Genomic DNA, 27344 nt, shown 5'->3' on the forward strand with positions numbered 1-27344 from the left:
TGATTATTTTTTGTATAGAATTTATTTCAAAATATTTTGCAACCCAGACTTTCCACCATATCCTATTAATCTGAAAAAGTGATGGTTTGTTATAATTGGGGATTACACGGGGAACAATTAGGCAAAACTTATCAGTAAATATCGTTGCTAAACCTCATGCTATACTTCTTATTTAATGCAAGGTGTACATAGAAGGTGCTCTTTAATTTCCTGATGGATTGTTTGGGGGAGGATGGGGACTTCCTTTCTTCTCCGCTATTAAAACTCGTATCACAATGTGGATTTAATTACTGTTGTGTTTTGGAACTTATTGGGGTTTTATTTGTGCCTAGTATTTGGTCAGTTTTTAGTGAGTGTTTCATGTGTGTTTGAAATGAAAGCATTGTGTCTTTTGAAACAAAGTTCTAGCCATAACTGCTTGAATCAGGTTTGTTGATCGTATTATTCAGATCCTCTCGACACTTCAGATATCTTATGTCTATATAATCAGTTGATTTCTGAGAGGTTTACCACAAGAGTTAAGATTTCTTTAGGGGCGCCTGGGTGGCTCAGTCGGTTGAGCCTCTGACTTCGGCTCAGGTCACGATCTCGCAGTCTGTGAGTTCGAGCCCTGCGTCGGGCTGTGGGCTGACGGCTCAGAGCCTGGAGCCTGCTTCCGATTCTGTGTCTCCCTCTCTCTCTGCCCCTCCCCCGCTCATGCTCTGTCTCTCTCTCTGTCAAAAATAAATAAACATTAAAAAAAAAGACTTCTTTTTTCAGTTCTAGCAATTCTTGCTTTCTCTTTCAAAGCTATGTTGCTAAGAGAGCAAAGTACATGTTCACTGTACCATTGTGGTGGCTTATACCCTATCCATATAAAATTTGCCTTTGATGGTATTTGCTTTTTCAAAGATCTGGATCATAGAATCCATTCCTAACTCTGCTGTTCTAACTGATGAGGGGATATATAATTTTATGTTTTGTATATGTTTCCTAAAGGTTTTCCTTGGATTCATTTTAGACCTTTTGTAGTTTCTTGGTTTGAGCATTTAATTCACTTTCATTCTTTGTTATTCAATAATAAATACCTTTAAGATTGTGGATTTGCCTTGAACACACCTAGTAAGTTTTTAACGCATTGCTCTAATTACTAACATTTTTCTAAAGAGTTTATAGAATGTTATTTCTTCAAAATAAGTTAACGAAGTTTATTTTTAAAAACTTCAGATAAGTTGCTCACTCTTGTTATTAAATCTTTGTTTCATTGATTGCATCATGGTATAAAAGTGTGGCCCAAACTGTTCAGCTTTTAGGGAAGTTATTGTGATGTTCTTAGTAGTCTAGTGTGCGGTTGATTTTTATAGAAATTCCATCCCCCAAAGACGGAACTGGAGAAGGCTGTCCCCTACAGGTAGGTTTTTCAGTTTGTCACACAACGCTGATTGACTTTGCTTTCTAGGTTTGATGCAATGTGATCAGTGGACAGAACTCTATGGTGTTATGTAGTCATTGGCATTTTCATCTTTTCCCAACACAAAGTAACTTTCTTTTTCTGTTTGAAGCTTTTGTCCTGAATCACATTTGTTTGTTTCTTTCTTTCCTTCTTTCCTTCCTCCTGCCTTTCCTCCTTTTTTAGCTTCACACCCAGTGTGGAGCCGAACGTGGGGCTTGAACTCACAACCTTGAGATCAAGACCTGAGCTGAGATCGAGAGTCAGACGCTTAACTGACTGAGCCACCCAGGCACCCCCTGAATCACATTTCTAGAGATAAACATTGCCATTTCTATTTTCACTTGTATATACTTACTATATTTTGCCTGTCTTTTTGCTTTCAACTGCTTCGTGTCAGTATGTTTTAGGTGGGTCCCTGATAAGTAGCACATGAGTAGACTTTTTTCCTACCCACTGTAAGATCTTTTACTTTTAAAAGTAGAGGGTTGTATTCACATTGGTAATGATGATAGATATGATGGTCTTCATTGAATTGTCTTACTTTGTTTCATTGACTGATCCCCCCAGAGTATTATTTTCCACAAAGGCAGAAGAGTAGATAGGGTTTTTCTTCTCTGGATTTTCTTTTCTTTCTTTCTTCTTTTTTCCCCCCCTCTCCCTCCTACTCCGTCTCCCCCTAGGGTAAATCTGATTGTAGGGATAATCATTTCCTTGATTTTCTGCCATGTGTCTCTGTTTTTGGTTTCATACAGTATGTACCTTTTCATGTGCGACTTCTTTCCCTCAGCAGTACGTTGATGGGATTGGCTGTGTTGCTGCGTGTGGTGGTCCACTTTCGTTTGGGTGAATAATTGTGAGCCTCCATCCCGCCTTTTTTTTTTAATTAAAAAAGTTGTTTTTGACGTTTATTTATTTTTGAGAGAGCATGAGCAAGCAGGGAGGGGCAGAGAGAGAGGGAGACACAGAATGGGAAGCAGGCTCCAGGCTCTGAGCTGTCAGCACATGGGACCTGACATGGGGCTCGAACCCACGAACTGTCAGGTGCTTAACCAACTGAGCCACCCAGCCGCCCCTTCCATCCCACCTTTGATGGCTGTCGGGTAGCTTCCGGTTGGGGCTCTATCCAGCAGCACTGCCGTGAGCCATCTCTTGGATCTTTCCTGCTGTATCTGTGCATGCCTGTTTGGAGGGCACACAAGCAGAAGGGGACATGCAGGTTGTGGGGCACATACTTTGCTTTACTAAATGATCCCAGAGTGGGGACAGCAGTGGCCTGGACCATCCCCCTCCCCCAGCAGTGTTGGGAGCAGCTTCGTTACCCTGAGCCCTCGGCAGTAGTGGTGATGGGGTGCGGCAGAAGGGAGTGGTCCTAAAGGACAGTGTGAGGAGCATGGGAGCCCTGGGGAGGGACCTCAGTGGGGTGGTGGGAAGGGGACCCAAGTCATTTGTTCTGATGACTCTTGAAGACCCAGGCTTACAAGCTGCTTCCTCTTAGAAAGCCATGTTCCACGGCCCCAAACACTGGGCCTCCCTCTACCCAGGAGCTGTTTTCTTGAAAATGCAGAGCCTGTGGGAAAAAGAAAACTCCAGTTCTATTCAGTCACCCACAGCAGGAACTAGCCATCTCCTTCTCAGTGCCTCAGTTTCCACACCTCCCGGGTGCCCTGAAGAGGGTTTCATGAAGGACATTGGACTGGGCACTGGGGTCCACAGGTGCTGTCATGGGCTCAGGATTGGGCATAGAGGGGCAGCATCAAGACCAAGGCTGAGCCCGGGGGGTACTGTTGTGGGCCAGATGGCAGGTGCTGTCATGGGCTCAGGGTACCAGAGGCATCATTCCAGGGAGGTGCCTAGCAGCAGCCTCCGTTGTGGCCCCAGCGGGACCTTGCCATGACCGCACTGTCTCCTTCTCAGGATCCTGCCGCTGCCCTAGCTGAGTGAGCCCCAAACCCTGGGGCAGAGACCCAGTCCCTGCTACCGTGAATAAACAAACCGTGAGTTCTAGAATTCTCACACAGTAGAGATGCTCTGCCCCACCCTGCCCCCACATCCTATTATGAGGGCCAGTGTAGGTCAGGCACCTGCTAGCCATGGCATGTGGGCCAGGAGATCTTCAGAGCCTCACATCTCCATTTCCTTCTGCCAAACTTGGAAATTCCCTCTTTTCAGAAGGTAGGGCTTTTGGGACATGGGAGAGGGGCAGGGGAGGGGGTGTCTTTGCCTGGGTTCTGTCCTCCTTCCTGAATTTGCCCATATCCTGATGGGCACATCCTCACCAGACTGCACAGCGTACCAACTTAGGGGCCCAGATAGTGTCGAAGCACTTCCAGTTGGCAAGGGTGACCATGAACACGAGGGAAGAGTCTTGTTAGAAATCGGGGAACAAGCTAACAGACGGGGATCAGATGAGCTTGTTTGGGAGGTGCAATCTAGGAGAACCAGGACTTAGGATGACAATGTGTGAGGTATGAGTGACTGTTCACCCTCTGTAAGGTCTCAACACCCTGTGAGGTGGCCTTTACCAGTGTCTCCATTTCACAACGGGAAACCAAGGCCCAGGGGACTTAGGTGGCTTGTGGAGCCAGGGTTCAATACTGGTTTTCAGTAGACTCTAGCCACTGAGTGTTCCCTGTGTGTGTGATGGTGATGCCGTGTCTATGGCGAGGTTGATCCGCGACACCTCACACCCCGAAACAATCCATCATGGCTCCCCTCTGACTGAACCGCTGTCCTTGGTGCTGGCATCTCCAGGCTGAATCCTGCAAATCCTTTGTAAGGAGGTGGGAGTCTGTGTTTTGGATGTGAGCTCTGAGGAGTGTTGTTCCCCGAGCCTGGGGAACACACTGAGGGTGCGGAGTGTGGCGGTGAAGCCCAACCCCGCCCCCTAGGACTGTCACTTTTTAGGTGGTGAGGCTCATTCTGCAGGACCCTAGCTCCACGGGGCCCTCAGGTTTGTGAGAAAGGAGAGGGCAAGCCTCTGGAACTCCTCTTCCCTCCCAAAGTGGAACAGCCCCCATCGGGGCAGGCTGTAATCCGAATCACAAGGTAGCCACGGACCTACCACAGCATGTGAGAAGAGCTGGAAATGCGGCACCCCCTTGGGGGTAAATGGAAAATAGGACAGCAATCCATTGGATAGGGACATGGGCAAGAGTGGAGTCTTGAGAAAGCAAGGCAGGACAAAACTCAGTGAAGATGTGGGGGCCCGTGGGGAAGACCCTGGTTGAGGGTAAAGGTATTTAGCCACGGAAGTCTGTGGCAAGGGAGCTGACCATCTACACCTGATGGTACCAGGAGCCCTGGGACATAGCAGAATGAGCCAAAACATCAATGGTGTGTGTGTGTGTGGGGGGGGGTTTCCTGTGAGGCAGGGCACACCAGATGTTTCCACTAATGTGTCGGGGTCATCATAGGCTATTAACCTTGTCTGTTTATCAGTGGACCCCTCCACCGCCGTCATGGACCCTCCCTAGGCAAGGACAGGCCTTGGTTACTGCTTCTGAGTCCCTGATGCCCTGCTTGGCATTGCACACTGAGCTGCTGAGGGAAACAGACTTTCTGGAATCATGCCAGCTTCTGACGTCATAAACACATGTCTAGCTTTGCCTCCATGAGGATCTGTGACTGCATGTTAGCAGCTTGTTGGCCAGTCCAACCTTGACAGCAGGCTAGATCCAAAAAACCCTTTTTATTTGTCTTTAATCTTGGTCTCCAACCTTTGCTGCAGAATCTCTCCCTCTCCTGTCCTCTATGTTCAGTTATTAAATACCAGTCCGAGATGGTCCAGTTCAAGATCTCAGTCTTAAACCAGTTCAGCGCAGCTCCCTCTTCTCCCACTCCTGCTGTTGGGGGTGGGGCGGGGCAAGGAGGGTGTTGACAAGCATCTCTACTCACTTTCTCATATGGTCACAGAGAGCACACCTTGGGGAGGTGACCTGCGAAGGCAGGCGCTGGAGTTGTACCAGGCGACATCACTGTCCATTGCTTTCTGACCACAGCCGTAAGCCGTCCTGCTCACTCGTGCCCCATCACTTATCCCTTGACTGGCAACTTGCTCCTCAGATGAGTCTCCTCCTTCACTCCCCTAGCCATCTGCTTGTGTAAACGAGCGGGCAGAGAGAAACCCTGGGGGTGGTGGCCGTCCAGTTCCCATTGTGTGGGGGACTGCTTTAACATGTGGGGCATCTGCTGCCTCTAGGCCTTTGTCATTTGCAGGGCTGTATGCGAAGCCCTTCCCCACATGTGTGGTGGCCAGAATGGGGCTCTCTCTTCCTCGATAGTCTGCTGCCGTGTGCAGTGGTCTTGAGAGTCTGCACGGGCCTGGCATGGCCCCCTTTCTACCTTTTTCCTTAGATCCCTGGTTCCAGGCCTGTGGTCACACCAACATCGCCTGCAAGATGGTGAAGGGGAAGCTGGTAGAGGTAGGCAAGTGGCCATGGCAGGTGAGCATCTTGTTTCTGGGCGCGTACATCTGCAGCAGCTCCCTCATCCACCCTCAGTGGGTCCTCATGGCCGCGCACTGCCTAGAGAGGTCAGTCGGGGTGGCCAGCCGTTCCCAGGGGCTTTGCTTTCTGGCGTGGGGGATGGTGCCCAGTAGATCTGGGGATCTGGGAGTAGGGGCCTGGCTGGGTTACCCTGTGCTCAGTCTGTGTGTCTGCAACCACGTATGGCCTCACTGCTGGCAATCTGCCTCCTACCTATGGCCCTGTAGATCCAAGGACCCCAAAAAGTACTCCGTGAGGGTGGGAGTCCAGCAGGTCTCAGAAAATGGCACTTGGCTCCTGCTCACTCGCATCGTGATCCACGAGGATTTCCACAACCTCCTATCCCAGGACATTGCCCTCCTGAAGCTCAGGGACCCCATCTCCTGGTCCCCCCTCATCCAGCCTGTCTGCCTACCCAACACCAAATTCAAGCTCTCGCTCGGGACCATGTGCTGGGTGATCGGGTGGGGACATAAAAATGAACAAGGTGAGTAAAGGCAGGCAGAGGTCCCAAGACTGCAGCCTCTTCGGAACACAGCTCTGACGTGGGCTCGTTTGTTCATTCCCTTCTTCACTCTTTCAGTCCCTCAGCGAACATTCCCGAGCACTTACGCTTGCTACACACTATCCTGACCTTTGCTGATAGGAAGAGATCCATAGTGCTCTAGTGTAAAGGACACACATGGGCTATGTGGGCCTCAGTTCCCAGAGTTAAATCCAGTGCCAACCCCTCACCTTGCAGCATGGCAGGGAAATTAATCCTGGGCCACTAATGGGATTCCCTGTCTACAAGTGGCACATGGGCCATGATCTCAGGAAGTGTTGAGGCACTGGACAGCCATCATACATACTTGTTACCTCGAGGCACCAATAATCCCTGGTTGGTGCCACCCTAGAGCCCTTGAATTGAGGAGTGTTTGTGGGATCCTGCCCTCCAGGGGATGGCACATTTTGGGCTCCTGGGTCTTGACACCTTGGCAGGTAGCCGTGGAGCAGGGTTTCACCCTTGTTGAAACCTGAACTATTGCAGTAGTCTCTCCTGGTCCTCATTCAGGGCTTAGATGCTGCTCTGAGCCCCCTGGGAGGCTTTTGCTTGGTCTTTCTAAGGAGTTTGGGTGTTTCAAAAGTCAGGCTGTGGGATGGGGCCTTTATAAATCACCATCCCGGGACAGTAGCCCTGTCTCACAACCCTGGTGAATGTGGACAACTTCAAGACGGAGATGTGTCAGATAGTTGAGGGGATGATGAGGCAGGATCTCTCTGTCTCTCTCTGTCTCTCTCTCTGTCTCTTCAGAAACCTCAAGTAGCCCCTACAGTCTTGTGGCCGTCAGGATCGTTAGCAACGGTATCTGCCGTCAGCAGTACCAGTTTCTCTTCTTGAAGAAAGAGAAGTTCATTGGGAAGGACATGCTGTGTGCCTCCTCAGAATTGGGCATGGACTCTTGTTAGGTGCAGGGTGTGTGGCCCAGGGGAGGCAGGGGACTTTCAGGGATCGCGTCTTCCTTCTCACACGGCACTGGGTGACCTGAGGAAGGTCTCCTTTCCTTGGCCTTCAGTTTCCAAGTCTGTAAAATAGGGTGAAAAAACTCCTTGTGCCTGTCCACAATAATGGTAATAATGGCAGTGCTCTTCAGGTCTCTTGGACATTTCTGAACATCAGTCACATGCCCAGATGGGGGCCCGGTGCTGGCAGAACTGGTTTTCATAAATGGCATCGTTCCGTAAGCGTGTGTCTGTCTCTTGCATCTTCGGTTCAACATTGTTTTTGAGATTTATCCCTATTGAAAAGTGTAGCTCTCATTCATTAATTGACATCTCGAGCTAGGATATTCTCTTGTGACCATGTCACAATTTATACACTCTATTGTTTATAGCATTGAGGTGGTTTTCAGGGGTTTTTTTTCATATCACAAACCGCTGCTCTGAATATTCTTACACACATCTCCCTATTTACGTGTTCCAGAATTTCTCGACAGGATGTGTCCTGCAGGGAACTGGGGGGTCATAGGCTGTGCATGCCTTCATCTTTAATAGTTTTTGCTGGGGCGCTGGAGGGCTCAGTTGGTGGAGCATCTGACTCTTGATTCAGCTCAGATCATGATCTCGTGGTTCATGAGTTCGATCCCCACATCAGGCTCTGCACTGACAGCATGGAGCCTGCTTGGGATTCTCTGTCTCTCTCTCTCTCTCTCTGCCCATTCCCTGCTCTCTCTCTCTCTCAATAGAAAAAAAATATTAAGGGGCGCCTGAGTGGCTCAGTTGGCTGAGTGTCTGACTTTGGCTCAGGTCATGATCTCACGGCTTGTGGGTTCGAGCCCCGCATCAGGCTCTGTGCTGACAGCCTGCTTGGGATTCTGTGTCTCCCTCTCTCTCTGCCCCTAACCTCCTTGCATTCTGTCCCTGTCTCTCTCAAAAAAATAAATAAAACATTAAAAAAATTAAAATTGTTACTGCCAGTTGTTTTCCAAAGGGATCGTGTTAATCCATATTCTTACATCAGTGTTTGAGAATTCTGCTCCATATTGTTGGCAACATCTTTGGTATTGTCAGACTATAAGACGTTTTCCATCCTGTTAGATGAGAAACAGAGCAATAGTATCCCGTTGTGGCTGCAGCGTGTGTCCCCAGTGGCCAGTGCAGCTATGCGTCGCTTCCTGTGTGCATTCTCCATTCGTGACTCTTCTTCTATGAATCACTGACTCAGCTGTTCTGCACATTTTCTATTGTTTGCCTTTTTCTTTTTATTGTATTTTATATTTTGGATCTTGGTTCCGTGTTCCTTGTGTATATGGCCAATATCTTGTCCCGGTTCTTTAATTTATCTTTTCATTATGTTTACACTGTCCTTTGCTGAGCAGCAGTTTAGATTTTATTGAAGTCAAGACCAGATGGACTTAATATACAGAAAAAAAATATATATGGAACATTCCATCAAAAAACAAAAGACGGCAGCATACACTTCCTTTTCATGGGCACATACAACATTCTCCAGGAGAGCTTGATCACATGTTAGGCCACAAAGCAAGTTTCAGTGAATTCAAGAAGACCGAAACCCTATCAAGCATCTTTTCTGACCACAACAGTATGAAACTAGAGATCAGTGACAAGAAAAAAAACAAAACAAAACCAGAACTGGAGAAAACAGAAATGTGGAGGCTAAACAACACGCTACCAAATAAATAACAGGTCAATGAAGAAATCAAAGAGGAAATTAAAAAATACCTCGAGACAAGTGGAAATGGAAATACAATGGTTCAAAATCTTTGAGATGCAGCAAAAGCAGTTTTTTAAAAAATTTATTAAGTGTTTAATTTTAATTCCAGTATAGTTAACATACAGTGTTATATTAGTTTCAGGTGTACAATATAGTGATTCAACCATTTCATACATCATGACTCAGTGCTCATTATGATAAGTGTACTCTTAATCCCCTTTATCTGTTCCACCCACCCCCCACCCACCTCCCCTCTGACATGTTTTATTTTAAATGAATACCCTCAGTTAAAGTTACCGCTTTTTTCCAACAAGAACATTTTTTCTACTTGAAGCATATTTCAGAATAGATGGTTCTAAAAGATAAATATAAAACATTCCACCCAACAAAAATAGAATACACATTTTCCTCAAGTACACATAGAAGAATCCTCTGGTTAAATCCCACAAAAAGAGACATAATAAATATTACAAATTTAAGAAGACTGAAATCATACCAAGGATAGTTTCCAACCACAGTGGTATAAAACTAAAGATCAACAACGGTAAAACGAAGCTGGAAAATCTACAATGTGTATATTAAATATTTAATATGTAAATATTAACACACTACTGCACAAGCAATGGGCCAAATAAGAAATAAAATGGCAAATTAAAATATGTCTCAAAAGAAAGGAAAATACAATATTCCAAAACCTATGGGATGCAGCAAAAGCAGATGTTAGAGTAAAATTTATGCTATAAATGCTTGTATAAAGAGGAAAAGTTCAAATAAACAACATTACACCACAAGGAACCAGAAAAAGAAGAAACAGCTGAGATTTAGTAGAGGAAGGAGATAAAAAAATCAGAAATAAATAGAGACCGGAATAAACAATAACATAACACTGAAAGTAATGAGCAGTTTTTCCAAAGAAAATAAACAAAATTGGGAATGCTTTAAAAAGCAGTTCTAAGAGGCAAGTTTATAGTAATGCAGGCCTACATCAAGAAACAAAATCTGAGACGATCTAATTTTACACCGGAAGGAACGAGAATAAGAACAAAGGAAGGAATAAGAACAAAGTAGAAGGAAATAATGAATATTGGAATGATATAAATAAAATAGAGACTGAAGAAACAATAGAAAAGATCAGTGAAACTAAGAGCTGGCTCTTTGAAAATGTAAAATTGATAAACTTTAGCTAGACTTATCAAGGAAATGAGAGAAGACTCAAATAAAATCAGAAATGAAAGAGAAGTTCAACCAACACCACAGAAATACAAAGAAAATGGATAAATTCCTAGAAACATACAATCTTCCAAGAATGAGTCAGGAAGGAAAAAAAAATTGGAACAGGCTGATTACTAGTAGTGAAAGTGAATCAGTAATCAAAAAACTCCCAACAAACAAAAGTCCAGAACCAGATGGCTTCACAGATGAATTCTATCAAACATTTAAAGAAGAGTTAATACCTATCTTTCTTAAAGTATTCCAAAAAGTTGAGGAGGAAAGAATGGTTCCAAATTTATTCTACAAGGCCAGCACTACCCTGATACTAAAACCAGACAAAGACACTATAAAAAAAGAAAATTACAGACCAATAGCCCTGATGAAAATAGAAGCAAAAATCCTCAACAAAATATTAGCAAACTGAATTAAAAAATACAGGAAAAGTATCATTCACCTGATCAAGTGGATTTGTTCCAGGGATGCAAACATGGTTCAGTATCTGCAAATCAATCAACATGATATACCACATTAATGAATGGAGGATAAAAATCATATGATCATCTCAACAGATGTAGAAAAAGCATTTGACAAAATTCAACATCCATTCATGGTAAAAACTCTTAGCAAAGTGTGTATAGAGGGAAGATACCTTAACATAATAGAGACCATATATGACAAACCCACAGCACATCCTACTCAGTGGTGAGAAAGAGAAAGCTTTTCCTCTAAGGTCAGGAATGACAAGGATGTTCACTTGCCAATTTATTTATTTTTTATTTTTAAAAATTTCACCTGGTTTTTACTTTATCTTGCTGCTTTTATGCAGCAGAGTACTGAAGATTAGCCACAGCAATCAGACAAACAAAAGAAATAAAAGGCATCCAAATTAGTAAGGAAAAAATAAAGCTGTCACTATATGCAGATGATATGATACTACGTATAGAAACTCCTAAAGACTCCATCAAAAAACTATTAGAGCTAATAAAGAAATTCAGTAAAGTTACAGGATACAAAATTAAAGAAATATGTTGCATTTCTATACACTAAAAATGAAGTAGCAGAAGGAAATTAAGAGAACAGCTCCATTTATCATTGCATCAAAAAGAATAAAATACCTAGGAATAGATTTAACCAAAGGTAAAAGACTTGTACTCTGAAAACTATAAGACACTGATGAAAGAAACTGAAAATAACACAAATAAATGGAAAGATATACCATGCTCATGGACTGGGAGAATTAATCATTAAAATGTCCATACTATCCAAAGCAATCTACAGATCTGATGCAATCCCTATCAAAATACCAATAGTAATTTTTGCAGAATTAGAATAAAAAATACTAAAATTTGTATAAAACCACAAAAGATCCAGAATGGACAAAGCAGTCTTGAGAAAGAAGAAAAAACTGGAGGTATCACAATCCCAGATTTCAGGCTATACTACAAAGCTAGAGTAATCAAAAGAATATGGTACTGAAACAAAAATAGATACAAATCAATAGTTAATCCAAGGAGGCAAGAATATACCATGGGGAAGACTGTCCCTTCAATAAATAATGTTGGGAAAACCAAACAGCTACATGCAAAAGAATGAAACTTGACCACTTTCTTACAACATACACAAAAATGAGCCCCAAATGGATTAAAGATCTAAAGGTAAGACCCCAAGCCATAAAACTCCTAAAAGAAAACATAGGCAGTAAACTCTTGCACATCAGTCTTAGCAATTTGTTGTTGAATCTGCCCCCTCAGGCAAAGCCAACAAAAGCAAAACAAAATTAAGGCACTTGGGACTACAACAAACTAAAAAAGCTTCTCACAGCAAAGGAAAACATCAACAAAACGATAAGGCAACCTACTGAATGTGAGAAGGTATTTGCAAATGATATTTTTGAGAAAGGGTTGGTATCCAAAATATGTAAAGAACTCATACAACTCAACACCAAAAACCAAAACCAAAAACCCACCCCCAAAAAAAACCCTCCAAAAAACTCAGTCTGATTTAAAAAATGAGCAGAAGACCTGAATAGACATTTTTTTCCAAAGAAGACATACAGATGGCTAACAGACACATGAAAAGATGCTCAACATCACTCATCATCAGGGAAATACAAGCCAAAACCACGATGAGATACCGCCTCACACGTGTCAGAATGGCTAAAATCAACAACATAAGAAACAACAGGTGTTGGCAAGGATGTGGAGAAAGCGGAACACTCTTGCACCATTGGTGGGAATGCAAACTGGTGCAGCCACTGTGGAAATAAGTATGGAGTTTCCTGAAGAAGTTAAAAATAGAGCTACTCTATGATTCATTAATTCTCCTGCTGGGCATTTATCTGAAGATAGTGAAAACACTAATTTGAAAAGACATATGCCTCCCTATGTTTATTGCAGCATTATTTACAATAGCCGAGATACGGAAGCAGCCCAAGTGTCCATCCATAGATGAATAGATAAAGAAGACATCCAATGTAGTTTTGGACTTTTTAATTTTCTTTTAAAGCTTATTTTGAGAGAAAGAGAGCACGTGTGAGTGGGGGAGGGGCAGAGAGAGAAGGAGAGAGAGAATCCCAAGCTGACTCTGCACTGTCAGCATGGAGCCCTATGCCGGGCTCGAACTCACAGATCTTGAGACCATGACCTGAGCCAAAATCAAGAGCCTCACACTTAACTGACGGAGCCACCCAGGTGCCCCTTACTTTTGTCTTTTCTAATACAAGTATTTAAGGATACCAATTCCCCTCTTAGTAAATGCTTTAGCCTAATGCCACATATTTTAATATGTAGCATTTTTACTGTTATCCGGCTCTAAATATTTTCTATAATTCCCATTCTTATTTCATTTTGACCCATGACTTATTTAGAAGTGTGTTTTTTTGATTTTCAAATACATGTGTACTTATTTGTTTTGTTAATGATTTCCAACCCAATTTCTGTGTGGTCATAAAATAGGCTCTATGGCGATACCAGTTAAATGGAATATGTTGTAACTTGCCTGGCAGCCTGGTATGCAGTTAAGTTTTAAACATTTATTTCATTATTATTTATTTCTATTAATTTTTCTTCTGCTTCCTTTGGGCTTGATTTGGTTTTCTTTTTCTGTCTTCTTGGACAAAAGGATTTACCCTTTCTAGTTTTGCATTTGAAGTATTTAAAACCATAAAATCATCTTTTTAAAAAAATTTTATTTATTTTGAGAGAGAGAGAGAGAGAGAGAGAGAGAGAGAGAGAGAGAGAGAGAAAGGGACAGAGAGGGAGAGAGAGAATCTCAAGTAGGCTCCACACTGCCTGTGCAGAGCCTGGCACGGGACTTGATCTTATGATCATGACCTGAGCCAAAATCGAGAGTTAGATGCTTAACTGAGACACCCAGGTGCCCAAAACTTATCTTTTAACTAAACGTTGGTTTCATCTCTTAAATTCTGTACTGTTGTGAATTCAATTATCACTACCTTACTTAAGAATATATACATAGGGTGTGATTTGAAAGGAAATGGATGCATTGCCTTTAAACAGTAGTACATAAATGCAAAAATTAGAAAATGAGACTCTCCTATAATCAAACTCTCCAGAAATTTCCACCCTAAGTTATTTAGCTTCTATCCTTAACATTTCTTTTCTATACATATATGAAACCCTAAATAAGTTTTAGGGTTGTTTTCTAGTTTTTATTTATTTCTAACTTTTTTAATATTTATTTTTGAGAGAGACAGAGACAGAGAGCAAGCGGGGGAGGGGCAAAGACACACACACACACACACACACACACACACACACGCACAGAATCTGAAGTAGGCTCCAGGCTCTGAGCTGTAAGCACAGAGGCCAACATGGGACTCAGACCCACAAACCGTGAGATCATGACCCGAACGAAGCTGGACGCTTAGCCAACTGAGCCACCCAGGCGCCCCTCTAGTTTTTATTTTTAATGAAAGATTGTATTATAATTTTATTCAACTTTTTTACTTGCACTTGAAATAGATCTTGGACTGTCTTGGACTATCTATATAAATGCCTTCCATTCTCGTTGAATACTGAATAGTAATTCTTTCATATTGCTGTGTCATGATCTATTTAACCATTCTACTGATAGACATCTGAACTCATTTCAATATTTTTCTGCCATGCTAGAGTAAAAATCTTTGTTCATAGATCTTTGCACATCTGTTCAAGTATTTCTCTAAAATAAATTTTTAGAAGTGTAATTACAAGAGCAGTTGTATGCACATTTAACATTTTAAGAGATACAGACAAATTAGCCTCCTCAAATATTTTGACCCATTTACACTAATACCAACAGTATATGAGTGCCCTTTTCTCTACATCATCATCAGCATTAGGCATTATTTTTATTTTAACTTTTGTTCCTCTGGGAGACTAAAACTTTTATTTTTGCTTTAATTTCATGAAATCAAGCAATTTTGTAAATTGCTGGTGCAACAGGATATTAAATAGGAAGTTTCAGTGAAGTCATCAAAATACAGTATGTATCAGGGTTCAAAGAGAGTTGTGTGACATTCCACTATGTGTACATACCAAAGGGTCAAGAGAGTAGAGTGGGAGGTGATTTTATGAGGAGGATTTCTCTGGAAAGAGCTGCTCCCGTGTGCTCACCCTTCCCCCTTTAAGGGATGGGGGTGGGGTGTCAGATCTCCTGGGAGGGGTTTCAACAAGATCATTCAGGGAGTGTGATATGTGCCCACTCAGGGGCAGAGTCAGCTGTCAATCTGCTCAAGACCCAGAGAGCAGGAAGTACCTGGGGGATAAGCTGGTTTTCTTGTTTCCCCACCCTCCAGCTTTAACTTTGGCAGGTTCAGGAAACAGGTTAGCAAGATGGGGTTGGAGCGGTTGCTGAAGGGAAGGAGCAGGAAGGGAGGGGGGGGGAGAGGGGAGCGGATCTGGCTTCCTCCTTCCCAGGCGTCCAAAAGCCTTAGACAGCAGTGGGGAAAAGTTCTTACTTTAAATCAAGTCTGGCGTTGTAATTATTGTGTGGGAACGCATATTCTGATTTCTGAACGGAGATATGTTTATGAGACAGTGTCCTCATAGCGCCTATGATTACATTAATCACAGGGAGCAAAACCTTCTGGTTCTGCCCAAGTGTTTACCCAGGGTCAGAGAAAGAACTCACCTTCTAAATCAATTGTAAAATGACAAAGGGAGTCTAGATAAAGATGCTTGCTGTGTTCAGTGTACCATTTACACTTTTCCCTGCCATTGGCTCACGATTTTCTATTAAACTACTTTTGTTTTTATTGATTTGTAAACATTCTGGATATTATATGCTGTAGTAATTATCAGGAAGGAGCATCATGTCTTTTCAACTTAATTTAAAATGGTGTATATATATATGTGTATCTATACACACACACACACACATACATACATACATATACACATGCACGTATGGGGAAAGATTATAAAACAAATATGGTACAACATGAACAATTAGTAAATCTGGGTAAAAATATTATACTTGCAACTTCTCTGTGAGTCTCAAATTATTTCAAAATAAAAAAGTTATTAAAAACTTTGGGAACTGGAAATTTTAACCATTTATAACATGGTTCACAATATTTTGCCCTATTTGTCCATCATTTGCCTTTTTTCAGTGTGGATTTTTTTTCCATAGGTCATTTAAAATTTTATCATTATTTCCCTTGATGATAGTGATTTTTGTGCTATGCTTAGAAGTACCTTTCCCACCCTAAGACAAATTATTCACTCATACGTGTTCTCAATTCTTTTCTTTAAATATTTTAATTTTGTTTCATCTGGAAGGTCGAGAGAAGGCATCCATTTTATTTTTCTCTAAACATAGCCAGTTATGTAAATTATCTTTTATTGAATGCTTTTAATGTGTTTTGGGGCAGTGAATAGAAATGCCCCCTTTAGGGGAGCCTGGCAGGCTCAGAAGAGTGTGCGACTATTTTTTTTTATTTTTTAATTTTTAATGCGTATTTATTTTTGAGAGAGAAAGGGAGACAGAGCGTGAACGGGGGACAGAGCGTGAGTGGGGAGGGGCAGAGAGAGAGGGAGACACAGAATCTGTGTCAGCACAGAGCCTAAGAGCCCGTTGTGGGTCTCCAATTCACAAACCATGAGATCATGACCTGAGCCGAAGTCAGATGCTCAACCGACTGAGCCACCCAGGTGCCCCGAGCATTCAGCTCTTGATTTCAGCTCGGGGTCGTGGGATTGAGCCCTGTATCAGGCCCTGCATTGAGCCCTGAGTGTGGAGCCTGCCTGGAATTCTCTTTCTCCCTCTGCCCTTCTCCCTGGCTCGCACTTGCTCTCTCTCTCTAAAATATAAAACAAAGTTCCTTTTTAAAAAAAAAGGCACAGTGTCTCCTGGAAGACAGACTAATTGTTCTGAAATATAGTTCTTACACTGTAGTAGACAAGAAAAATAAGAAGTACACATGTTGAAAAGAAGGAGGTAAATTGATTACTATTTATAGATGATGGTCTCTGGACCTACAAAATTAAAGAGAATCAACTAGATCCAGAAAGGATGCTTGTTACAAGGTAAATACACACACACACACACTATATATATATATATATATATATATATATATATATATATATATATACACACACACACACATTTGTAAATACATATATTTACCTTGTATATATACATATTGTAAATATATATATTTAAATATATATATATTTACCTTGAATATATACATATTGTAACTATATATATTTAAATATATATATTTACCTTGTATATATATACATGTATTTGTATATACATATACATATATATTGTGTATATATATATTACCTTATAATATATTTACCTTGTGTGTATATATATACATATATAGAAATATATAATGTATATATATAAATATGTATATATAAATGTATATATATTTAAGCAGAAAATATAATGAAAGAAAACATATTGCTCACAGCAGACATACAAAACACATAAGCATATACTTAAGCAGCATCAGGCAGTAACTATATGGAGAAAGCTGTAAACCCCTCACTCTAGACAGAAAGAAATAGAACAAAATAGTCTATTTTCCCTAAGTTAATCTATTAATTTCCACCAACATTGCCACATGATTTTCTTTTTGACATTATTCTAAAATTGTTCAGTTGGAATGAACGTGGGAGAACAGCCAGGCAAATTCTTTAAAAGGAGGATAATGAAGGAGGACTTGCCTTACCACATACAAAAGAAAAACAAGAATTCAAAAGCTACAATAATTTAAGAGTGGTGTTGGCAAAGGAATGAGACTGCAAGAGGCAGAAACAGACCAAAACAAGATGGGAATGTAGGATATAATAAAGGGGGCATTTCTTTTTTCTTTCTTTTTTTTTAAGGTTTTATTTTTAAGTGGTCTCTATACTCACTGTGGGGCTCCAACTCACAACGCTGAGATCAAGAGTCGCACACTCTTGGGGCGCCTGGGTGGCTCAGTCAGTTAAGCATCCAACTTCGGCTCAGGTCACGATCTCACGGTTTGTGAGTTCAAGCCCCACATCGGGCTCTGTGCTGACACAGATTCTGTGTCTCCCTCTCTCTCTGCCCCTCCCCCGTTCATGCTCCATCTCTCTCTCTCTCTCTTCAAAAATAAATCCACATTAAAAAAAATAAAAATAAAATAGAGTTGGATGCTCAACTGACTGAGCCACCCAGGCATCCCATATGCCATTTTGTTTTAAGTTTGTTTCTTGTTCAACAGCATAAACCTGGATGCTGTTTTTGTTGGTACATCTGGAGAATATCCTTTAATCCATTTACCAAAAAGAATGTTGCATTTTGTTCCCCCACCTGGCCTTTTGGGTTGATTTTGTTTTCCACTCCACCTTTCTGCTGTTGGTTTGCAATTTGTCATGTCTCAATTTCAGTCTGCTACCGGTCACCTTGCATTTTCCGTGCTCATATTTAACATTTAATATTAATATATGAACACCCAGAGTTCATTGGCATCTTCAGCTTCCTCCTCAGCAGGATGAGACCTTCCTTTCACTTTCACTTTCTTCACTTCCATCCCCAGACTCCTCCTCTTGTTGAAAAGGGTGAGCTGAGCTCTTCTGTTCTACCTAAGAGTTTTTAGTTGACTCTCTGGGGCTTTCCAGGCCTACACTCCTATGAGCTGCCATTAGCAATGATGTTGCCTCTTTTATTTCCACGATATTTACTTTTTTCATTGCCTTGGGCACTTCTCCTCTGAGCGACCTGGAATGGAGCTGTGTTTTTTCTTGTTGCCGACCTTCTTGGACGCGCTTCTCACACTTGATCATGAAGCGTGGTGCTCATCTGGCATATCGTCTTTCAGGGAGAGAGCCACTCCTTCCTGTTCCGCTATGGCATTTTTACTTCAGGAATGAATGCCCTGCTTCCTAAAATGTGTTTTCTGTAGCTGTCAGGATGACTCCATGCTCTGATGGGATGTGCTGAGTCAGCTCCATGAACAGATTCCCTCAGATCTGTGTCCCCCGCGTGCAGGATCGCCCTCCCCGCTCATGGTGTACTTTTTTTTCCTTCATAGGTCGGATTCAGATTTATAATGTCTTGTTTTAGAACGTGTTTCATTTGTTCCTTCATCCAACAGACACCCCGTGCTGGGCCCTGGGCCAGGCACAGGACAGTGTGGGTGCAGGGCCCAGGAAGGGTACTGGCCTGGGAAGGGAGGGTCCCGTGGGGCACCATCCACACAGCACGACCCACACGGCCTTTGTGTTTTGTCTTCTTCCTCCAGTGAGGCTGGGCTCCTTTTAAAGGCGTGTTGAGAAAGGCACCCCCTGTATCAAGGCATAGAATCAAGACTACGCTTCCCTTGAAAAATAATTAGTCCATGTTCTGGAACATTTGAAAAACATAAATTACCTGCTCCTTGAATGCCGGGGAGAAGTTACCCAGGAAACCACGTGGGCCTGTTTTCCTTTGAGGGGTAGTTTGTGGACAGTATTTCAAGTTGTTTTGCCCATGGTTATTGGACTTACATGATTTGCATTTTCTTAGAAATTACTCATTTCATCCAGAATTTAAATACGTAAAGAGGAAGTTACACTCTTCAGATTCTGAGGGAGTGTATTTTCCCTGGATGCAGTTCTAGCCTCTTTTCTACTCATGCCACAAAGTATTTGCATCTCCTTCTCTTTCTGTTTTTCTTGGAAAGATTTACAAGGTGCTAATCAATTTTGTTGTTTAAAAAAAAATTGTTTAGTGTTTATTTTTTGAGAGAGAGTCAGAGCGTGAGCAGGGGAGAGGCAGAGAGAGAGGGAGACTCAGAATCTGAAGCAGGCTCCAGGCTCCGAGCTGTCAGCACAGAGCCCAGCGCGGGGCTCGAACTCACAGACCGCGAGATCATGACCTGAGCCCAAGTCAGACGCTCAACCGACTGAGCCACCCGCCCTCCCGCTATTGTGTTGTTTTTGAAGAATGACCTCTTGATTTAACTTCTCAAGGCTATGATTTTCTGCTTTCTAATGCATGGATGTTCTCCTTTCTGTCTTTATTAATTCCTTTTCAAGTGTCTTGAGCTGAATGTGCAGGGATACATAATTGATGATAATAATGAATAACTTAGTTTCATTCTCTCTTGTTCGGTAAAAATATTTAGACTGGGACTCTTCCGTGTGCAGTTCAGGCCCCTATCCCCCGGACTTTGCCACACGTGGTATTCTTTTTGCCCTACACAACAATCGTGGATTTTAATTCTGTTTTTACTTCAACATTTTTGAAAATTAACTTTTCCTTTGATGGGGTAGTTCCCATTTTGTTATGGGCTCTGGTTTTATTTCATTGTGGTAAGAGAATGTCCATTTTTGAGATTTCTCTCTCTCTCCACTATTCTGAGTTCTCTTTTTCTCTGAGCTCCCAGAGTCCAGTAAATCTCTCTTGGGGAACGGCCCTCACGTTATCATTAGCTTGATTATCAGTGTCTTGATTTTCCCCTCATCTTTCATATTCTTGCCCTGCAAAGGCACCTACTCAAATCTCTGTCTTACATCTCTTTAAAGATGTCTGCATCTCTGAAAAATGCATAGTGTTGCTGAATGTGTATTTTAACTTGCATAAATGATATTGTGCTACATATCCCCTCCCGTATTTGTTTGCTGAGGAGTCTCAATTTGTTAGAGAATCCACATGAAATGGTTTTATTTTTTCAAGTCACTCCCCTCCACATGTCCTATGTCAAAGCTTCTTCCCTCCCCCAAACATCATTTGGGGCAGAGTATACAGTTTTCAGTCACTTTTAGTTACTATACGCCCTGTCTGATTACAAGTCTCGATTTAAAAATCAATTTGATTTAAACCTTGCCAAGTTCGACCACATCTCCCTCCTCTAGTGCTCCTGGGGGATGAGGGGTTCCCTGCCTTGCCAAACTGTCAGGGAGCTGGCAACTGGAGTGGACACTCTTGTGTCTCCCTCAACTCTTTTTCTACCTCAGCTTTTTTTTTTTTTTCCAACTCTTTTTTTTAAGTTTATTTATTTTGAGAGAGAGAGAGAGAGAGAGAGAGCATGAGAGGGCATGTGCACAAGCCGGGCAGGAGAAAGGGAGTGAGAGAATCCCAAGCAGGCTCCACACCAGTGCCCTGGAGCTTGACGTGGGGCTCAATCTCACAAACCATGAAATCATGACCTGAGCTGAAACCAAGAGTCAGACGCTCAACTGACTGAGCCACCCAGGTGCCCCATTTTCCCCCAATTCTATATGCATGATCACTGCTTCCCCATCCCCTCACTTTCAATCTGCATGCATCTTTCAATCTGAAATGAGTCTCTTGTAGGCAGTATACAGATGGCTCTTGTTTTTTTTGTCTGTTCCGTCACTGAATGTGACAGAGCATTTAGTCCATTTACATTCTAAGTAATTAGTGGTAGCTGTGTATGTGTTGCCATTTCGTTAACTTGTTTTATGATTTTTGTAGTTCTCTGATTTTTTTCTTACTCTCTTCTCTCACAGTTTGCTGGCTTTTAGATATGCTTGGCTTCCTTTCTTTTTGTTTTTTGCATATCTATGACCAGTTTTTGATGTGTGTTTGCCATTAGAGTTGTATGTAACATCTTCTGCATATAGCAGTCTATATGAAGTTGATGGTTACCTAAGTTTGAACCCATTCTTTCTTCTTATCCCCGCTAGCACCCCACATTTTAGGTAGATGGTGTCATACTTTACATCCTTTTATTTTGTGAGTCCCTTGACTGATTTTTATAGATATAGTTTTTACTGCTTTTGTGGTTTAAGTAAGTACTTTTCTTACTCCCGCTATGGTCTTTCCTTTCCACTTAAAGCATCCCCTTTAACATTTCGTATAGGGCTAGCTTGGTGGTCCACCCCCATCAACCTTCAGTTTGTTCTCTGTATTTAAGAGTCTCTGATGGTTTGCCTCCCTCTCTGTTGGTAACTATTTTTTTCTTTCCCTTCCCCCATGGTCTTCTGTTAAGTTTCTCAACTTCCACATGTGAGTGAAATCATATGATATTTGTCTTTCTCTGACTGACTTATTTCACTTAGCATAACACCCTCCAGTTCCATTCATGATGTTGCAAATGGCAAGATTTAATTCTTTTTCATTGCCTAGTGGTAGTCCATTGTATATATATACCACATCTCCTTCTTTTTTTTTAATGTTTACTTATTTTTGAGAGTATAGAGACAGTGCACGAGCAGGGAACGGGCAGAGAGAGAGGGAGACACAGAATCTGAAGCAGGCTCCAGGCTTCGAGCTGTCAGCACAGAGCCTGACATGGGGCTTGAACTCATGATCCACGTGATCATGACCTGAGCCGAAGTTGGATGCTCAACCGACTGAGCCACCCAGGGGCCCCTATACCACATCATTCATTAGTTGATGGACATTTAGGCTCTTTCCATAATTTGGCTATTGTTGATAGCGCTGCTATAAACATTGGGGTGCATGTTCCCCTATGAATCAGCATTCCTGTATCCTTTGGATAGATTCCTAGTGGTGCTATCGTTGGGTTGTAGGGTAATTCTATTTTTAATTTTTTGAGGAACCTCCACACTGTTTTCCAGAGTGACTGCACCAGTTTGCATGCCCACCAACAATGCAAGAGGGTTCCATTTTCTCCACATCCTCATCACCATCTCTTGTTTCCTGAGTTGTTAACTTTAGCCACTCTGACTGGTGTGAGGTGGTATCTCAATGTGGTTTTGATTTGTATTTCCCTGATGATGAGTGATGTTGAGCATCTTTTCATGTGTCTGTTGACCACTTGTATTTTTCTCTCTCCTGTTCAGCTTGATTGCTTTCCATAATTCTGTACTCCAGGTCACTGATCCATTCTTCTGCTTCCTCTAGTCTACTATTAATTCCCTCTAATGTATTTTTAATTCCATTTATTTGAGTGTTTTTTTTTTTTTTTATCTCTGATGGATTCTTTTTTGTTTTCTGTCTCTTTGTTGAGGGGGTCACTGGGGTCCTCCAATCTTTTGTCAAGTCCAATGAGTATCTTTATGACCATTACTTTGAATTCTCTATCAGACATATTATCTCTATTTTGTGTAGCTCCCTTGCTGTGATTTTGTCCTCCTGTTCTTTCACTTGGGACATATTCCTCTGTTTCCTCATTTTGTCTAACTCTCTGTGTCTGTTTCTTTGTGTTAGGAAAGTCAGCTGTGTCTCCTGTTCTTGAAAGTAGCAAACTTATGAAGAAGAGGTCCTGTTGTGCCCTGCACTGCAATATCCCCTGTTCACCAGAACCTGGCATTTCAGGGGTGTCCCCTATGTGTGTTGTGTGCACCCGACTGTTGTGGCTGAGCCATGTTTGCCTTCAGTCCAGTCACCTGCAATGGCCCTCTTTGCCTGTTGTGGGTAGGGTTTGGTCTCTGTGTTGTTAGTGGGTCAGTCTGGGGCTGCCTTCAGCTTGAGTTGAGCCAGTCCAGGCGTTTGCAAGAACTGTGGTAGCACTGAATCGCTGGGTATTTTCCCTGTGTCATCCCCTGAAAACTTTCATCAGTGGGTGGGGCCTGCTGTCAGATCAGATGTCTGCCCTCAGTCCACTGCTGGGACCGCTGATGGACTGGTATGTGTGGTTATCTTCCCCTCTCCCTGGGGCAGGAGTCACCTTGGAGTGGTACTGGCACCCTGCTAGGCTGTGGCACTGCTTTGGATTGTCTCCTGCCAAGGGCGTGTTGGAGGGAGTGTGTCTATAGGAGAATGTGATGTGGGGTGCCCAATGCCGGCAAGGGCTGTGCTCGTCACTGCAGGAGGGTGAGCTGTGGCTGCCTGGGAAAACTGCTGAGGCCAGCTGGGATAGAGGGGGCGTGTCCATAGGAGAATGCAGGGGTGAATGCAGGGGTTTGCACCTAGTTTGCAAACTAGGTGGAGAGTGTTCTCAATGAGCTGGTTCCTGCAGGTGTCTGTATATCTAGGCTGGGGGGTAGGAGAGGCAGGCGGCACCTGCCAGCCCTTTTGTTCCTGGAGAAGTCTCCCAAAGATCCCTGCCCCTCCAGCACACACTCTGAGATTAGTAAGTACGTCTCCTTTTCATATACCCTAGGTGTTTTTTAAGCTGCTCCTTCTGTGCTGTATCTCCCTGGCTGTTTGTTATGCCATCTCTTTAAGAGCAAAGACTCAGTTTCCTATTACCCTCTGGCTCTCCCAGAGCTGAGCCACTGATTTTTAAAGTTCTATTAAGCTCTACTGCTTGCAAGAACCAACAAAGTTAGGCCCCTCTAGTTTTCAAAGCCAAATGTATGAGGATGATTCATTTTCCCAGTGGGGATCCCCTATGCCTGGGGTGCCTGGTGTGGGGTCTGCTCCTCTCCCTGCCCTGCACCTGTGGCATCCCTTCCTCCCATAGACAGTATTGCAGGTCATTTTGGCTCCTGATTGGCTGTCCACCCTTCCTACCCTCTTCAAGGTGACCTTTTCTCTGCATTTAGCTCTGGTGAGTCTGTTCTGCCAGGCTTTGGGTCATTTTCTGGTTTATTTACTCTGATGTGGGTGTTCTCTAGGTGTATCCATGGGACGACGTGAGCCCAGGATCCTCCTACTCCCATCACCTTCCCCAGAAGTCTCCCAAGTCTCTTTCTCTGTTTGTTACTGTTCAGGGTGTCCTTACATATACTAAATATTGACCTCTAGTTGGTTTTAGACTGAATAAATGCCCTATCTTAATTCATCATCTATCTTCAATGCGATATGGTGTCCTTCACTGAACAGTCATAAATTTGATGTACTTAAGCCCAACACATCTCCCTTCTTCAAGTTTGTGGGTTTTGAGTCTTATGTAATTTTAAAAAAGTGTTTATTTTTGAGAGAGAGAGAGAGAGAGAGAGAGAGAGAGAGAGAATGAGTGGGGGAGGGGCAGAGAGAGAGGGAGACACGGAATCCGAAGCAGGCTCCAGGCTCTGAGCTGTCGGCACAGAGCCCGACGCAGGGCTCGAACTCACGGACCGTGAGATCATGACTTGAGCCAAAGTCAGATGCTTAACCGACCGAGCCACCCAGGCGCCCCGAGTTTTGTTTTAAAACATATGCTTCAGGGTGCCGGGTGGCTCAGTTGGTTAAGCATCCGACTTTGGCTCAGGTCATGATCTCACGGTCCGTGAGTTCGAGCCCCGCGTCGGGCTCTGTGCCGACAGCTCGGAGCCTAGAGCCTGCTTCGGATTCCTTGTCTCCCTCTCTCTCTGCCCCTCCCCCACTCATGCTCTGTCTCTTTCACTCTCAAAAATGAATAAATGTTAAAAAAAATTTTAAAAAACCATATGCTTCATCTTAAGTCAAAGTCATGATCCTACATGTTTTTAATGAGCTTTACCTTTTTAACTTTTCACATTGAGGGTTTTAATTCCTCTGAGGTTTTGTTATGGCAGGCAGGACCCAAGTTCATTTTTCTTCATCAGTTTTCCCACCATTACAAGAGACCACCTTTCCCAGAACTTTCTGGAACATGTGCCACATCTCCTCACATGCAGACATCAGGTTGGCTCTCCATTGCATGATTGGTCAATTTTCCTATTTTTATGCCAGTGCCGGTTTCTGTAATCACAGCTTTGAAATATATCTAACTCTCTGCTAGGTCAAATCTACCACCAGCCGGACTCTCCAATTTGCTCTTTTTTCTCAGACCTGTCATGGAATTCATGGCCCAGTGTCCTTCCATATCAACTTTAGAATGCTTTGCACAACAAGGAGGGGGCTGGTTTGCATTTCAAACCGCTCACTCTGCAAGCAGGAGTATAGGAAAGAAGGTGGTCAAGGGCAACACCTTGGAGGCCTCCCACGAGTTAAGGAAGGACAGAGGTAGAGGACCCGGGGTTTCTGGTCAGAGAGGTCGCAGGAGAAGAGAGAGAGAGGCCAGTGTGGTCCTGAGCCAGGGCCCCGGTGCCGAGCTTCTGTGCCACAGAGCAGGCTCATAGCCATGTGACCAGGGACAGCACTTGCCTAACGCAGCTCATGCTAAGCCTATGGCCCAGGAAGGTGTGAATTTCGGCAGGGCCTGCAGCGAGGCTCTCCCTTCCTGCCGCCTCCCTCACGTCTCCCCCCTCCCCTCCACAGGCTAACTCTGGCAGCCCCCTCGTGTGTCAGGTGAACAACTCCTGGATCCTGGTGAGCTGGAGCTTTCGCTGCAACCAGCGACGCTTCCCAAGCATCTATACCAGCACCCCCCACTTCACCTACTGGACCCAGAAGCAGATCAGTGACATGAGGTTCATCAGCAGGGCCAGCGCTGCCTTCCTGAGCCCGGTCACTGGCCACATCCTGCTGGTGTCCTTGGGCTCCATGTGGCTCCTGTGAGTGGTGTTTCCAGGGCAGGCCCACCCGGAGGCCACTTCTTCCTCCCTCCGTCTGCCCTCAGGAGAAGTGGAGACCCAGGGGACACGTGACATCAGGGCAGAGCGCCCTTGGGGGAGGGTCCAAGAGCTGCTGTGTTCAGAGTTGTTCAATGAAGATGCTCTTGAGTTTTGCGCCACAGAAATCATCATCTTTCTTCTTGACTGTGGCCAGAACCCTCCGGAGCCTCCGCAGCCCCGGGGGGCCTGTCTGTCCTCTCAAGGGGAGCCTTTCCTGAGGGGCTTACTTGTGCTTTGTGCTGGCCATGTTTCCCTCCTCGGGGCTGCGCTCTCCCCTTCTGCCAACTTTGGGGTGGGACTCTGTGACCCCTAAACCCTGCTTAATCCTGTCACCACCTCAGCAACTCCCCGGGTCCCCATGGCCCTCCCTGGGGCCTCTGACGAGAGTTTCCCTGGGCCTTCCTAAGAGAATTTGGCCTCTTCCCAAGAAACTCACAATGACCAGATCTATTTATGGACTTTGTTCCAGAACCTGTGAGCCTCTCCCAACCCTTCAGATCCTCCTAAGGGTCTACAGAAGCTGACCGGTTCCTCCTCCCTCCCTGGCAGAGGTGGATGGTGACGGGGGGGGGGGGAGGCAGAGTACTTGCTGGGATGAATCGTGTGAGGTGACTGCGCCCTGAGCTCCCAAGCCGCCTCAGTGACCTCCATCAACGCCCCAGGGAGCCAGAGCCCTGCCTCCGTGCGGAGGTAGGCGTGGGGTCGGCTCAGACCCGGTGGGCCTCAGGTTCAGAGCCCTTGCCCTTTGGGCGCCAAAAGCGTAGCGGGTGTGATTTGCTGTCTTCGCAGAGATTGGGGCACTGAACGGGCAGCCTGAGTGTCCCCCAAGACAGCGGGTCCTGGCAAAAGTTAGAATGTCCTGACTTGCTTTCACTGTCACCTAGAATTTCCTAACAGTTTTAAGCCCCCCATAGGATTTCATCACGACACTTTTTAATTGTGTTATCTGTCTGTGTCACGGAGCCATCAAAATGTTCCCCAAATTCCAACCCACCTTCAAGTGGCCTTCTGCTCCCAGCGGCTCTGCTGGTTACCATCACTCTTTCTCTGAGGAGAAACCTCACCTACCTCCTGTGCCGTCTTTCCGAAGCGGATGGATCTATAAGAGAAGAGCATTTGCTGAATGGTCGGGGGGGGGGGGGGGGGGGGTTGCTGCTTAAAATTTTAATCTTCAAAAAATCATTCCTGAAAACCTTTCC

At 43.8% G+C, this 27344-nt stretch overlaps 1 protein-coding gene across 1 annotated transcript; it reads left to right on the top strand.

Moving 5' to 3' along the window:
• The first annotated feature begins 804 nt into the window (after positions 1 to 804).
• Positions 805 to 27271, top strand: PRSS46P (serine protease 46). The gene is given in 5 exon segments (XM_015065674.3): positions 805 to 3604; positions 5786 to 5963; positions 6144 to 6403; positions 7211 to 7365; positions 25850 to 27271. Coding segments are annotated over 5 exon segments (915 nt in total). The 5' UTR covers positions 805 to 3522; the 3' UTR covers positions 26090 to 27271.
• Positions 27272 to 27344: the final 73 nt, after the last annotated feature.

Source organism: Acinonyx jubatus, chromosome A2 (assembly GCF_027475565.1).
Source record: "Acinonyx jubatus isolate Ajub_Pintada_27869175 chromosome A2, VMU_Ajub_asm_v1.0, whole genome shotgun sequence".
Classification (NCBI taxonomy): domain Eukaryota; kingdom Metazoa; phylum Chordata; class Mammalia; order Carnivora; family Felidae; genus Acinonyx; species Acinonyx jubatus.